The sequence below is a fragment of the Hemibagrus wyckioides genome, linkage group LG09 (genome assembly GCF_019097595.1).
Source record: "Hemibagrus wyckioides isolate EC202008001 linkage group LG09, SWU_Hwy_1.0, whole genome shotgun sequence".
NCBI classification, from domain to species: Eukaryota; Metazoa; Chordata; class Actinopteri; order Siluriformes; family Bagridae; genus Hemibagrus; species Hemibagrus wyckioides.
The window spans coordinates 10,223,265-10,238,966 of NC_080718.1; the positions used below are offsets into that span (position 1 = coordinate 10,223,265).

General features: G+C 38.8%; 1 protein-coding gene across 4 annotated transcripts in view; it reads left to right on the forward strand.

The window, feature by feature from the left end:
• The window catches only part of inf2 (inverted formin 2), a 38,989-nt gene that overhangs the window by 13,915 nt on the left and 9,372 nt on the right, over positions 1–15,702 (forward strand). For 2 of the 4 annotated variants that reach the window (XM_058399189.1, XM_058399190.1), the window contains exons 3-17: positions 696–811; positions 3,276–3,435; positions 7,467–7,500; positions 7,606–7,747; positions 8,007–8,139; positions 9,255–9,995; positions 10,473–10,615; positions 10,736–10,797; positions 10,876–10,978; positions 12,391–12,476; positions 12,665–12,765; positions 13,624–13,694; positions 13,889–13,996; positions 14,224–14,294; positions 14,441–14,558. In XM_058399189.1, the coding sequence (XP_058255172.1) occupies positions 696–811; positions 3,276–3,435; positions 7,467–7,500; positions 7,606–7,747; positions 8,007–8,139; positions 9,255–9,995; positions 10,473–10,615; positions 10,736–10,797; positions 10,876–10,978; positions 12,391–12,476; positions 12,665–12,765; positions 13,624–13,694; positions 13,889–13,996; positions 14,224–14,294; positions 14,441–14,558 (2,189 nt within the window). Of the gene's footprint in view, positions 1–695; positions 812–3,275; positions 3,436–7,466; positions 7,505–7,605; positions 7,748–8,006; positions 8,140–9,254; positions 9,996–10,472; positions 10,616–10,735; positions 10,798–10,875; positions 10,979–12,390; positions 12,477–12,664; positions 12,766–13,623; positions 13,695–13,888; positions 13,997–14,223; positions 14,295–14,440; positions 14,559–15,702 lie in introns of those variants that run through there. The other 2 variants (XM_058399191.1, XM_058399192.1) reach the window with 2 other exon arrangements.

A 15,702-nucleotide genomic window follows, 5' to 3' on the forward strand; every position in this document is an offset into this window, starting at 1 on the left:
AAAGGTATTCCCAATTCACACCCGGTGTTCCTGGGATAGGGTCCAGAGTCACCACAGGATAAAGTGATTACTGAGAGAGTTTAAAGTTCTCAATATCACTATTCAGAAGTACTATAGGAGTATAGAGGTACTATAGTTTTACTCTGCATACCAAGATGAAACAGTGATTTGATCTTTCAGTCCTAGCACTGTGCGTACTTCAGGACTCACTGAGTGCACTGAGAAAAGAAGGCCAAAACTTTATTACAATACTTTACATTTAACGTGAGGCAAATTTAGAAGAGAAAAAACATGGTTTACTGGAATATGAGCCCATTAGATTGTCAAAGTCTGCTGCATCATATTTACTACTGTGATACATTTTTAGCACTGTAGTAGCACACGAGCAGGAGTACGGTTGTACTAAATAGCATCAGAGAGGACGGGTAAAACTCCACATAGACATAGTAACCCAGCTCAGGATAAGAGATGGAGATTAGAGCACTACCTGAAGCACCATCATGTTGCCCAGAAAAATACACTGCAAAATATTTTCAAATTCATCTCTCATTAGGAAAGAGTGAGGGAGCATGCATGTTCTCATATAAAAGCCTGGCTAGAGCAACAAGTCAATCATAGCAGAAAGGTGGCAAAAAAGAGAAATGAGGTTTTGTCTAAAATTGTGTTTTTATTTTTTTGTGGTTTGACTCCTCCAGCTCTGGATACATCTAATATCATGGTGAAGAAGCAGGTGTTTGAGCTGCTTGCTGCTCTCAGCATGTTTGCTGCAGAAGGGTACAGATTGGCCCTGGACTCTCTGGACCACTATAAGGTAAGTGTCAATTATTAGTATTTTATAACACAGGATCAGTTTCTTTGTCAGTCAGTTCTTTTTTTTATTCCACTCCAAATGCATCTGGGGCCAACCAAAAAACATGGAACTAAATAAGAAATGTGAATTAGTGTCCTCAAGGAATAATGAGAAGTTGAGGTCCACTTCTCCAAAATGTCCTTGTGTCTATGCCTATCGATAGAGTGCAGTTAACCTTTTTTTACACACATGAATGAATGAAGTGAATGTTGATTGTGAGGCAGTAGAGCCTTCACTGTGTCTTCATTCAATTTAACACATAGGCCTGTGTGCATTTGAATATGAGGGAAAAACCTTGTTGCTAATAATACATTGAATGGTTATATCCTTTGTAGTTCAGGCATAATAATGCGATACGTTACAAAGAAAAAGCAGTTCTCTCTTGCATCCTAATGCTACATTTATTCATAAAATGACTCTTAGTCACAAAGTGACCAAAGATAATTTATTTTCATTGAAAACTGCCGGCTTCCCATGACATGAGCAACAGCAACCGTTGCTGAGTAGATGTGGGAGTGTCCAGCGTAATGGAAATATGGAGTAATGAGTTGCAGCGACTATCAATAGGAGTGAAGACAGTAGAGAGCATATGACAAAGAGCACACACTGCTTGTTTTTCATTCCATGTTATGATGCATATATATTTACTGCTGAATATTATATACAAATGCCAAATCTCTCAAGAGAATGTTTTAGCTGCAAGATTTAATGCAGGTTGTGCCACCCACTGATAAACATTGTTAGTATAAAAACTTGCAGTGATAAAATGGTAACATAGCATAAAGAATTCATCTATTTCTGAGAACCTTAAATGTTTGACGTACAGAGCTACTGGGTAACACAACAGAAACATGTTATCCTGTAGATATTGTCTCCCTCCAAGTGTGTATATTGTGTGCTGCTTATTTGAAGTCCGAAGACATGCAGCTGCTGCCTTAACATGTCTTGCAGAAAGCATGTGTTAGCCTTCATCCTCCCTTTTTGGTAGTTATCATATGATAGCAGAGATCTAGGTGGACATTTGCCAAGATTAGGGCTTCTGTAGTAGAAGGATTCTCAGAAAATGTTAAATAGTAGAACAATTCAGCATTCAAGGGACCCATGAAGAACCCTTTTGTCTAGGAGTGTTGTGCATAGTACATAGTGGGGTCCTGTCTCAGCAGTTTGTCCTATGTCCAAATCTTTATCCCATGAACTTTACCTCACATTAACACAAAATGGTTTGGACAGTATTTCCATGCTTTAAAGCATAGTGGAATATAATCTATTGCACTCATTACATCACACAATGCACTAGTTAGTGTACAAACAGAGGGCAGGAAGTAGGACACTATTTTAGACAAAAGGAAGGACAAAACATGGTGAGAAAAAAAAGAATGTCAAAAGGAGCATTTTGTCACAGTTTTACACAAGAGCAACATATGGTGGTCAGAAATATGCCATTTTTTGTTTATCCTATAGTCAAATGAAAAAATTTCTCTGGGTGAAAAAAAGAAAATGTTTTTTCTAGAGAAATTACAAAATGACACATGTACAATATGTATATCCTGCCATCCAAAGGAGGCAGGATATACAGGCAAACTATTTGATAAGGCAAACTATTTGCAGGAGGCGTCACATCTGGCAAAGCTAAAACAGAGGTCACAGGGGAACAGGAAACTGATAGTCCTGCCAGGATTTTGCAGTTTTTTTTTTATGATTGACAAAAATGCTTGATGCTTGAATATGCAATGCAACTTGCAAGGTTTATTACATGAATTGGCAAATTAAGCCCTGGATTCTTCTTTTAAACTAATACAAGTGAAGACATGTAATATGTAATTACTTTCTATGATAGCTGTACTCATGTTCGACACACATGAACATAGAAGAGGGCTTTGGCTGAATGTGTATTGTGTCACGTGACAGGTCTGCATAAAATCTGTGTTAATTTAAAAAAAAATTGCAAGCTCCTCACGTGTTCTCTCTATGCTTCAGGGGTTGCCTCCTCTGGTCCAAAGACATGTGTTTTAGGCTGATTGGCATCTCTAAATTGTTTGTAGTGTGTATGTGGGTTGTGCCCTGCGATAGATTGGCATCCTGTCCAGAGTGTACCCTTGTGTCCTGAGTCTCCTGGGATAGACTCCAGGTTTCCTGTGATCCAGTAGAATAAGCAGTGTAGAGAATGGATAGATGGAAGCTCCTCAGATTATCACTGCTTGATATTCCATTCATTTCAAAATCATGAAGTCCTGGAGGGCCTGATAAATGTATCATAAATGCATTTAAATATAAATATATAAATACATGTAAATATGCCCTGAAGGTAAACTATTTTACCTGACTACACGTCTTTAATATCATACCAAATTATATTTTTAATTTCATCATAAAAATGCTGCTGAATTTTTGATGTTAGATTGAGTGTTTTTTTTTTCTCTTGCAGACTGTAAAGATGCAGCAGTATCGCTTCAGTGTGATCATGCATGAATTGCAGAACACAGATAATGTACACTACATGGTGACACTGCTGAGCTTCATCAATGCACTCATCTTCAGCACTGAAGACCTGCGCCAAAGGGACAAGATGCGCAAAGAATTCATTGGTATGCAGTACAAATTTTCTTTTCCTTGTTATTTTTTTTTCAGGACAAGAGTGATGATGGGGCAAAAAATTACAGTACAATAAACCTGCTGTGTGATCAACTCATTTACAGTGAAAACATTTCAGTATGTTAATTCATCTGTATCAAGCACATCTCTTATGTAGTTTTACACCAGTAGGTTATATATGCAGTGATCGTACTATGAAAAAGTCATCACCTAGTTACTATGAACCCATGTGTGTACCCTAGAAAACATCCTTGCTATGTCATATTTGTCCTCTAGCCATTCCTTTCATCTCAAATTACCCAAAAGCCATTGCTTGTCCACTTAATCATTCCTCCACGTAATTATAGAACTACATTTACATACACAGCCTGTCTTCCTTCCATTCCACACAGCCAGGGTGATTAAGTTAACCCACTTAGGGTTCATAACACTTCCTGATGCACTTGAAGATGTTCAGTGAAGAGTGCTGATAGCTCAAAGTTCCCTGGTGCCCTCACAGTCGTGGTTTGAGTTCATTTACTGGGCATGGAACCAACCCAGCCACTGGGGAGTCGCACAAGCTAGTGCTGTCTCAGAGCCGGTCCCAGATAAAAATGTGAGCGCTGCATCCAGCATAAAAACCTGGCTCCTATTTTTTTGTGATTCCATGTTGTTATATAGGAGAATCATGCTCATTATTCCCAGTATAATGCAAAATTCTCGTATACTCTTAAACATTTAATGATGGGTAAAGCTTGTAACACCATTTTGAATATTCATAATATCATCATCTATTTATTGTGCATGAACCAGAGGATGACCAGGATGATGGAAAACTAAACTGGTTCAATCCAGTAACAGGACTATGTGTTTGGGTTTGCTGAGCAAATGTTTTTTAAAAGATAGGAGACATGTATTAATAAGGCCTTGAAGTACTCACCATCCTTATCATCCTACCAGGCTCACAATAGAACAGGAAGAATGAGTTTGAAGCAAAAACAAGATAAATAATGGTTTGTCACAAGCAGAACCCAAATATACATCCATCAGTAGGTCTGTTAACATGTGCCGATTTTTGTCAATCTGAATGAATTCAAACCGATTTCTGATTCCAAAAGTACTCTTTGTATGTATCTAAACATAATAATATTAAAATAATATTATACCTAATAATATACCTAATGAATCCGATTTAAATATTCGATTACAAGTGCATGGCATTATACTTCAGACCAAACGCAGCATGTCATTGCATTCACACTACTTCACAAGATATTTTTTAATCCAACTGAGAAAAAATTGGATTTAAGCAGATATATGGCTAATGTTTCAAATGTACTGGATTCTTCCACATCTATATCACCCCTTTCAATCTAAGTGAAATTTCATTCAGATGGATTGTGGTGTTTTGCATGAAGGCTTTTCAATCTGATTGAACTATCATTAGGTGCGTTTACATGGACACTTGTAATCCGATCGTAACAGGACTAGAAGCACAATCAGATTAAAAAAGTGTCATGTAAACACGTCAACCGGATGGAATTTGCCACATCCGATTAAAATTTCAATCGGATGGTAAGGGGTGGTTTAAACCATTTTTAGTCCGATCAAGAGAACATGTAAACACTTAATCGGATGGAATATGTTCCTGGAAAGTTCTGTGCATGTGCAAGGACGCAAGAATGACGTATGACGTATGGATGGACAGCTAGTATGATGTATGACATACGGATGGACGGCTAGTACGTCCATCCTGGAACGGTGGGAATCCTGTTTTCGTGGACTGTGTGCATGTCAAAAGATCTAATCCAATTCTAATCATGTGTCATGTAAACGCGCATAACAATCTGATTACCTTATACCGCGTTCATGTAAACGCTGCGATCGGATTTGTCAATCTGATTGAATTCAGTCCGATCTGATTAAAAAGTGTCCATGTAAACGCACCTACTGGTGCAGTACGGTGGCTTAGTGGTTGGTGCTGTTGCCTCACAGCAAGAAGGTCCCGGGTTTGAATCCTGGGTTCAAGCAGGCAGGGTTCTATGTGGAGTTTGCATGTTCTCCCTGTGCTTGTGTGGGTTTACGCTGGGTACTCCGGTTTTCTCCGCAGTCCAAAAACATGTACATTAGGTTGATTGGTAATTCTGAATTGCCCATAGGAGTGTGTGTGTGGTTGTTTGTCTATATGTGGCCCTGCAATGGATTGGCGACCTGTCCAGGGTGTACCCCTGCCTTTCGCCCAATGTGCCCTGGGATAGGCTCCAGAAGATCCCCGTAACCCTAATAATAAAGCAGGTATAGACAATAGATGATGAACTATCGCTCCAATTACTATGGGATAATTTTGTTGCATCTAAACGTAATGCTTCTAACATGTATATGTCATTTACTTTAAGTGTATACTCTAGTACTACATACACACTGGTGTGTAATTTCCACTGGGGACTGGGGGGACATGTCGCCCCTGCCTTTTTAAAATGCAGTTTGTGTCCCCCCACTTTTAAAATTGGTTTGTTATGATTTTTAACCACAATCCGTCAGCAGGACCAAGCAGCTGTTGCTGGAGCCTATCCCAGCACACATTGGGTGAAAGGAAGGGGTACACCCTAGACAAGTCACCAGTTTATCACAGGGCCGCATATAGACAGACAACCACACACACAATTTAGAAATACCAATCAACCTAATGTACATGTTTTAGGACTGTGGGAGGAAACCAGAGTACACCCACACAGGCACAGGGAGAACATGCAAACTCCACACAGAAAGGCCCCTGCCTGTTCGCACCCGGGATTCCTGGACCTTCTTACAGTGAGGCAACAGTGCTAACCACTAAGCCACCATGCTGCCCATAATGATCAACATTACTGTCTATCTGAAAATTATATTACAAAATAATGATTCAAGACACAGTTCATAAAAGCTGTTTGCTTTTTCAATTCTAAACCCCTGCGGTTTGGTGGATGTGTCTCTGACAAACGTCCTGTTTAACAAGTGATTTATTTTACATTTTCAGGTACAGCGGTTAGTTTGAAATAAAAGTTTGCTTAACAGTGGAAATTTTATTCACCCACAAAACATTAATGGTGAACATTTTTGACTTTATAAAATGATTCTCTCAAGTCTTGGTGATCGGCCCCTATTAAACAATAAAGAAAGTAAGACATATTTTTTTGTATACATAGCTTACTATTCTTTTTTGACAGAAACAAAAAAAGATGCACAATGAACAATGCAATCAAAAACATTTTCCCCATTTTGTGTCCCCCTCTTTTCGCTGCTAATATGACCTCACTAAAAACATTTGTTTATGCTTGTTTGTGATGTGCTTGGTCAGAATTCTCAAATTTCCGCTGTTTACTATTAATCCCATGTTTAATCAAATCTTTTCTCAGGTTTGTTATCGAGATCTGCGGACTCCCGAAATATTTGAAACACCACCCTGATTAAAGTCAATAGGGATCATCTTATTTACTTATTTATCCTAAAAACCTTTTATTTTATTTATGCATTTTCCAATTGTTTTGGCACACCACACCATTAGCTCTCAGTTGAACTGTTTTCTGTGTTGTGTTTCAATTCCCTTCAAAAAGTCCGTATTAGAACTATAGCGTATACACAAGCTAAACACTATTATATATAACGAATTGCATAGTTTCCAGTATGCAGTCTGCCCTAAATTACCCCGAGCAATAAAGTCGGATTATCGAAAGAAAGATAGTCCGAAGCAAAGCGCGACCATGCTCAAGCTACTGCCCCTATTATACTATATAGCCAGTGAACTAGCACACGTCGTTAGCGTACTACACTACATGCCCTAGTGCATTAGCATGCGGTTTGGAACGCAGCCCTCGTTGGCGATTGGTTAATGAGGTCTCTCGCCTTAATTGCGCCCACCTTTGTGTCCGTGCTGAATTCCGTCCAAAGGAAAAAAAACGCTGTTGAGTTTAAAGTACAGGAATGTTTCTAAAGTCACAACCTCCTCAAAGACTCCATCTGAAATGAAACTTCTGTTTTTTCAACCATTTTTATCTTTATCTACCAGGTTTACAGCTGCTTGACCTCCTATCGAAGCTGAGGTAAGTTTAATAAACGATTTATATCAGCTCCTACCTGCAATTCAAACAAACCTTTTCATCATCACAAACTTTTCTCTGTTTTCTTGCTTATGTTTTTTCCCCCAGAGAGGAGGAGGATGAAGACTTGATCATTCAGTGTGAGGCATTTGAGGAAGCCATGGCTGAGGATGAGGAGGAACTGTTAAGGCTTTATGGAGGCATTGACATGAGCAATCACCAGGAAGTCTTCATCACTTTGTTTAACAAAGTAAGTTTGCCCAAATGTCCCAGGAACTGATAGTAATGTTTAATATATTCATGTACTTGTGTGTATATCTGCACACGTTAATATCCTCTTCTTGTTCAGCTTTTACATGAGGCATTATTGCTATGCCTCTTTCTAACAGCAAGTAAAAGTTGCCAGCTGTGAGTCCTTGACAGAAAGTGCACACCATGATTCATTTGCATGAACATGATGTGTAATGGTCTTCTGATCCTAATGGTCTTCTAAACTCTCGCCCCTGTAGGTGAGTAGCTCCCCTGCATCGTTGCAGCTGTTGTCCATCCTCCAGACTCTGTTGTTGTTGGGACCAGAGCGAGCAGACATCTGGCAGGCGCTGGAGGCTCTAACTAACCGTGCTGTCCTCCTGGCCCAGAATTGTGAGTCCTGACTCTGTCCAAATCTCTCCAAATGCTTTCAAAGTCATCTAGGTCTTTTGATTGCCTAGATAGTCCTTATTCTGTAATGGTTCACAAAGTGGGGTCCAGTGATTTTTATTTATTTATTTATTCCTCTTGGGCTTGTTAGGCATACATTTAAATTCTGAATTTATATATTTGTGTTTGACAATGTCTGTTTTGAAAGTGTTATATAAATAACATGTCATTACGTTTAATTGTTATCTTAAATTGAATGGGTTTAATCCAAGCTTCACTAATTCAAAAGGAACCTATGACTAACAGCAGTTTTGACAGATTGCATTGTTTGGTGGAAAGCTTGGTTACAGTTAACAGTTACAAAAGTTTTTGAAAGCCTGTCTTATGGAATTCGGATCTCCGTTAGTTCTGACAGTCAGAAGTGATCTGTTTATTTTATTCGATGTAGCTGCTTTTCCTCTAATTAGGGGTTTGTGGTGTTGTTCAGATTAGTTTTGTTCACTTGGGCATTTCTTAGTCTTTATAGGAATTCAGAGATGATGTTGATCACTGAATTTCTTCATTTTAGTCCCCCCCCCCACACACAATCATGCCTACTGGCCTCTTACAACACACAGTAACACTTCCTATTACTAGGAAGTTGAATAGGCTAGAATTCTGCCTCTTTTTTAAAAAAAAAAAGTAGTATGAGTACACATACACATACACAAGTTAGTATGAATTACTAGGGACAGAAATAACTTGTTAGATTTTTGTTTTTCATGTACAATTGTACAACAGCAAGAAATTACTCATGTTCAAGACGGACATTAACAGTAAATTTTAATTGTTTTAGGGGCATTACACCACTAACATATAGTTGCTGGCTGTAATATGATTTCCAAATTGTTGTATAATGTGTTTGAATTCAGCAGTACAGTTGACATGACATGACAAATACCATTTTAAATGCTAGATTTCTGTTGGATATTTTATATATTTTATATATTTTATTTTCATGTGAAAATGGTGTTTAGTTTAAAGTTAAGTACAAAAGTTTTCTTAATGAAAGTAAATTTTAATGATTTATTTATTCAGGAAAATTAATTCAATTCAATTGTCTAATTTCTGGATTGCAGCTCAAATGGAGTCCTGTGAGCCAATCATGCAGCGACTTGTTGTATCCAAAGAATCATCCACCGGTTCTCATTATGTAGATGCTCCACCTTCCAAGAAAGCAGAGAAAGCAATTCAGACAGAGTTTATTGATTGGGAGAAAGAATCTGGGAGAAAGGCCAACCAAGCGATGCCTGTCAGCTCCACAGAGAAGTCTTGCACCACCCAGCCTCCTCCTCCTTCATCAACTCTACCTGGCTTGGGTAGTGTCCCTCCACCACCACCGCCACTACCAGGATTAAGTAGTGTTCCTCCTCCACCACCTTTACCTGGCATGGGTGGTGTTCCTCCTCCTCCTCCTCCACCGCCTTTACCAGGCATGGGTGCTCCTCCTCCACCTTTACCAGGCATGGGTGCTCCTCCTCCTCCTCCACCTTTACCAGGCATGGGTGCTCCTCCTCCTCCTCCACCTTTACCAGGCATGGGTGCTCCTCCTCCTCCTCCACCACCTTTACCTGGCATGGGAATACCACCACCGGCTCCACCCTTCCCAGGGATGGTACCTGGAGGTCCTCCATTACCACCTCCACTCCCTGGAATGCCATGCCCACCTTGCCCACCTCCTTTGGGGGGAGATATAATAGTAGCCCAAAGTGTTCAGGTTCTGGGAAGAGCTTACAGCATGCCGGTGAAGACTGGTCCATATCCCACGCTTAGGATGAAGAAGCTCAACTGGCAGAAGCTAAACTCCAAAGCGGTTACTGGTCAGTCAAATGTTAATTTTTTTATTAGCTAGCATTAATTCAAAAAAGTAGTTAACATTTTTTTTTCCATGGTTAAAACAATAGGCCTTTGTTATATCAGTTTATTTTATTAGGGCACTTAAATGCTTATTAAAACACTTTGGTGCACATGTCTGAACATCTGGCAAAGTGATTATGATACATTACAGCAAAAGAAATAGAAAAAAATTCTACACAATGTGCCGTTGCCTGAAGAATTGGCTACTTCTCTGAAATATTTTTCTAGACTAACAGTACATTTAGCCTGCCTTTTTGCTGTTTGCCTTCCTATTTTTTTCCTCATTGCCTCGACTAGTCAACAGCTTCCTAGAGGGTCATTGTATACGCCAACTAGTCTACATAACCTGTAGTTATAGTACACCATTGAAAATGAGAGTTTGGCCTTCCCATGAATAGAATGGAAAAGGGTGTATCTCCAATGTTTCCTGTCTTCTGTAGATGGTTGCAATATATGGGCCTCAGAACAATCTAGTTCCCCTCTGGAACCGGACTACACCAGCATCGAGCAACTCTTCAGTCTCCCAGTGACTGATCCTAAAGAGAAAGCCTCAGCTGCTCCTGCCAAGAAAGAACCCAAAGAAGTTTGTGATTTATGTTTACATCTGTATCACACATTCTTGCCACACTAGTTTTTAATAAATGAGCTAATTTATTAACCTAATTAACTTAGCTAACCTAATTCGTTCTTTCCTGTCTGGTAGATTTCCTTTATTGATCCGAAGAAGAATCTGAATCTGAATATCTTTCTCAAACAATTCAAATGGTAAGCTGACTAATGTTGATAGACTTCCCTTTTTAGTCATCAGATCATGATGTTTGTTCTCCCCGCCTTTTTGAACAGCTCGAATGAGGAGTTTGTGGACATGATTCAGAAAGGAGATCGTTCCAAGTTTGATGTTGAGGCATTAAAACAGCTACTGAAGCTTCTTCCAGAGAAACACGAGGTTGGTCACTCATCACTGAATGGAATTTCTAAAAAAAAATGAATGATGTTATAAGGTTTAACCCTGATTGAGCTTAAAACCCAAATATGCCACAGTTATTTTGTTTGACTAAGATTATAAGATTTTAAATCTTTAAGAGTAGATAAAACAAACTGGGCAGTTAGCACACTCCTTCAAGTATGTTGAGGTGCACTATGGCAGTAATGGCTGTTAGAGAAAACTTGTGTTGGCATGCCTGCTTCCAGATTGACTGTAAAAAGGGTAACACAGACCCAAATGAAATTGTTTTTTTAAAAGGTGGAGGCATTTTAAATCAGCTGTTTGTTTTGCAAAATGCCATCATCAGCCTGGTGCATTCTCACTGTGATTCTGCATGTGTCAGGCAATATGCTAGGTCTCAGACCAGGTTGTTACCTTGTTGTCGGTAGTTCCTTGTTTCATAACTTGCTTCTTTTTACACCCTTGTGAGGAGCAAGTAGACAATGCTGCAAAGGATGCCTTCAAGCTGAGAAGTACAGATTGCTCACCATCAGACCTCAAACTAATAATAAACTCATACATTTTTTTTTTAAAAAAAAAAGTGGCAAATGGAATGGGACCAGTGCCTTCAAAACAAAATACACTAAATCAACCCTGTTACAAATAAAAGGCACTTCCTTCATTTCCGCTTTGAATTCAGACACAGATAAACACAAGATGCCATATTGGACACTCAAGATTTACACATTCTACTGAATGGTGAAGAACTCTAAAACAAGCATGACTGTTAAACATAAATTCATAAACTCTCCTGCTGTTAATAATTCTAGGCAAATACAGTTTTACTCACCAGGAAAAATGCAATAATTGTTACTGAATTTTAAATTGAAGGACCTAAAATGGTCTAAAAATATTTTCATGGTCTGATTAAGTTAAACAGGACATTCTGTAGATTTTTACGGTATTACAACATTACTACAATTCAGGACAATGATTTTAACTCCGAAATTGCAAAATGTCTCCCCAAGAAAAATCCTACAGTTCTTCTTGACTACCAAAGTGAAGGACATTTTTTTATTGCTGTAATACTTTTTTACAGAATATCCCATTTTACCCCACTTGATCTTGGCAGTAAAATTGCTACTGATGACATGGCATTAAAAAAATAATTCAATAATTCACACATTTGCGCAAGAGGCACAGGAATAGGAAACACTGTTGATTGTACTGCTCCTGATAAGGACCTAACGGGGGCAGTTTCCTGTGGGGCAGTATCTTTTCAGCATTCTGCCCTCTCTGCAGTTCATTCTCACACTTTTAAAGTAGCATGCTGATGAATGCTGATTATCTAGATGCCATGCGCAATGATGAATGCTTCCAATTAGAACGGACATTCCAGTTCTGATCCCTTTTATCCGTTTGTCCTATTGTAGATCGACAACCTGAACTCTTTCCAAGGAGAACGAGACAAGCTTGCCAACGTCGACAAGTTTTACCTGTCGCTCCTCGCTGTTCCTTGGTAACCGCTTCCTTTTTGTTCACCATAATAATAAGCTTTAAATTCATCCAGACCACACTCTACTGAAATGAATTTGATTAAAAAAGATCCATTAATATTGACCCTTAGATTCACCTCACTTTTATTTCTGCCCGCCCACACATTACCCTTTTCTCTCTCTCTCTCTCTCTCTCTCTCTCTCTCTCTAGCTATCAGCTGAGGATTGACTGCATGTTGTTGTGTGAGGAGACTGCGTCTGTGCTGGAGATTCTCAAACCCAAAGCACAGTTGGTAAACGAGGCTTGTATGAGTGAGTATGCTGCACTGTTGCGTGGGCTACAACCTAAGACTGTCTTTTCCAGAAGCAAGCCTTAGCTGACTCATCCTTACTCACTTAGTAGAAGCTTCTCTGACTGGTTCAAGAAAAAGAAAATAATGATTAACATATACCTTTTATTTCAGTCATTTTGTATTAAGAATGAAGCTTCTCTCAGAAATGAAAACAAATTTTACAATCGGCTTTCAAAGCATTTCCTCCGTTGTATTTTTTTTTTTTTTTTTTTTATAGATCTGAGGTGTGCAGTGTTAAGATTATCTGCTGCTCTCAGCTTAGTCTCACTTGCTCAAGAACATGATTAGAAACCGCATTGCGATAGACGGCACATTCTTGATGGATTACTGGACAAGTCAAGTCATCAGTTTAAACAGTATCTGTCGATGCAAAGACAGGCACATGGTTGTTCAGTTCTCTAAAGGACATTAGGAGGAGCGGCTCTGTTTACCAAACTTGTCATGTGTTCTGGCTTACATAACGTATTAAGATGATGCTTGTGAAATGTTATAATTTTTTAAAACTCCATAACGTCAATTGACTGAAAGTGTCATCGCACCCCTTTTGAAGTATGTTGGATGAGGATCAAGTCATTTAATAAGCATACACCATAGATATATCCTGTTACTCATACCTGGGTGGTTCCTATGCAAACACCAGTACCATAAAATCACATTTATATATGTTGACACTACAAATATCCACATTTGTGGTTATTATTTGTATATTGTGATCTTGTAGAGAGAGTCTAGTCTGTATAGCATTATTCTAGTACAAATGTAGCCCTAGAGTTTGAGTTTGTTTTAAGCGGTTGTTTGTGTATGCCGCCCCCTGTAGGTCTCAGAGAGAGCAAACTGCTGCCCAGTTTCTGTAGGTTAATCCTACAAGTCGGTAACTTCCTCAACTATGTAAGTACATTACATGTATATTCATGCCCTTGATTTTAAGAGTGAGAGTTAGTTCTGTTTGTCTCATTTTTAAGGAAAATAAATGTATTTTATACAAGCAAACTTGAATTAATACATCCAGTTAAAATAATTGGGAAACAGGAATCTGGATCATAAGTTGATGTATAAACTGTTTATAATGTTTTCTTTGCCAGGGAAGTCATACTGGAAACGCTGAAGGATTCAAGATTAGCTCCTTGCTGAAGCTGACGGAAACCAAAGCCAACAAGGGCCGTATCACTCTGTTACACCACATCCTCGAGGTACTCTAACATGACACAGCAGACTTTTGAGAGTCCTGACTGTAAGTAACCCATTTAAGCAGACTTGTTTTAATTGAGGAACACTGAAGCACTTTCCTGTAAGTAGCTGTGATGATATTTTGAGTTGGGGATGGTTATTCATAGAAATAATTCATTTGTTAATTCAGAAATTCATCAGGTTATTTAGAAACATTTATTTGGAAAAAAATTTTTTGTTATTGTTCCAGGAAGCAGAGGTGAACCACCCTGAGCTTCTGAACCTTCCTGAAGAGATTGAAACCTGTGAAAGAGCTGCAGGGTGAATACACTGCAAACTTCCTATTTATTTTAGTGTGGTGATGTTCAGAGAGCTAATGAGCAATTACCTGGTCTATATGATTAAATGCAAGCTCAATTTAGTCTCTTTGGTTTGAATATACCGTTTGTGATCTGCTTCTGTCCCAGAATAAATCTAGATTGCGTTCAGGCTGAGGCAAATGCACTGTCCAAGCGTTTAAGGGACACCGAGAAAAAAGTCTCCTCAGTTCAGGATGTAAAAGATCAATTTTTGAGTATCATCAAGGTGAGTGAAATACTGTGTACTATACACAGCTATACTTTCCTACTTTTATTTTAGATTTTAATCATGCCTAGGTATTAGCATGATGTCTCCAGTCTCTTTGCTTGTACATTTGGTTGGTTAGTGCTGTATTTTCATTATTCCTCTAGGATGTTTTTGGCAATGAAGTGGTAGCTTGGTTTAGTTATTGGGCTACTGATCGGAAGGTTGTGAGTTCTAATCCCAGGACCACCAAGCTCCCACTGCTTGACCCATGAGTCTTTAACCCGTAACTGCTCAGTTGTATAAAAGAGAGAGATCGCTGTGAATTTAGGGTGTTTGCCAACATGATAGAAAAAGTTAGCATTTAATATGAGGAAAAATTTTTAAAGACTGCTATTGTCAGGTCATTCCACTGATTTTTCAATTGGATTTAAATTTGGACTTCACCAAAACACAAAGTTTATTTTTTTAAGCCACTCCTTTATAGTTTCTGTCCTGTGCTTTGGCTCATTATTCTGTTGGGACATGAATTTTCACTGTAGACACAGAATGGCTGACTGGAAACTCTCCTCAGACATTTGCTTTTACTTTCCTGCATACATGTAGCCCTTGATGGCAACAAGATTTCCAAATCCTTCTGCTGAAAAAGCAACTGATGCTACCATGATGCTGCTTGATGGTAGAAATGGTGTTATCTAGGTTGGAGCAGACTGTATTTAGTCTGCTCCAAACGTAATGCTTTGCTTTTAGACCAAATACCTCAAATTTAGTCCAGAAAACTTTTTTTTTTACCAAAATTTTAGTAAACTCCATGAGCCTTTTTCAGAAATGGCTGCCTTCTGGCCCACTGAGGCCGGATCTGTGAAGAGCTGGTGATATTATTCTTGATGACTGCTGAGTTCATTTGAGTTCACGGAGTTCATTTGAGTTCATTGAGTGTAGTCAGTGAGCTCTGTAACCACTTCAGTGTTGTAGCTAGAGTCTTCTCCAACAATTGCCTTTGCACTGAGCTCCTGCGGAATGATGGTCTGATCTTTTTAGTGTCTGATTTGTACCATTTTTTTTCTTTAATGAATTTCACAGTGCCCCTAACAGGGTTCAAAGTTTTGCTGATCTTTCTATAACCTTCTTCAGCTTTTTTGTCCTATCACTAAGCATCAAATCA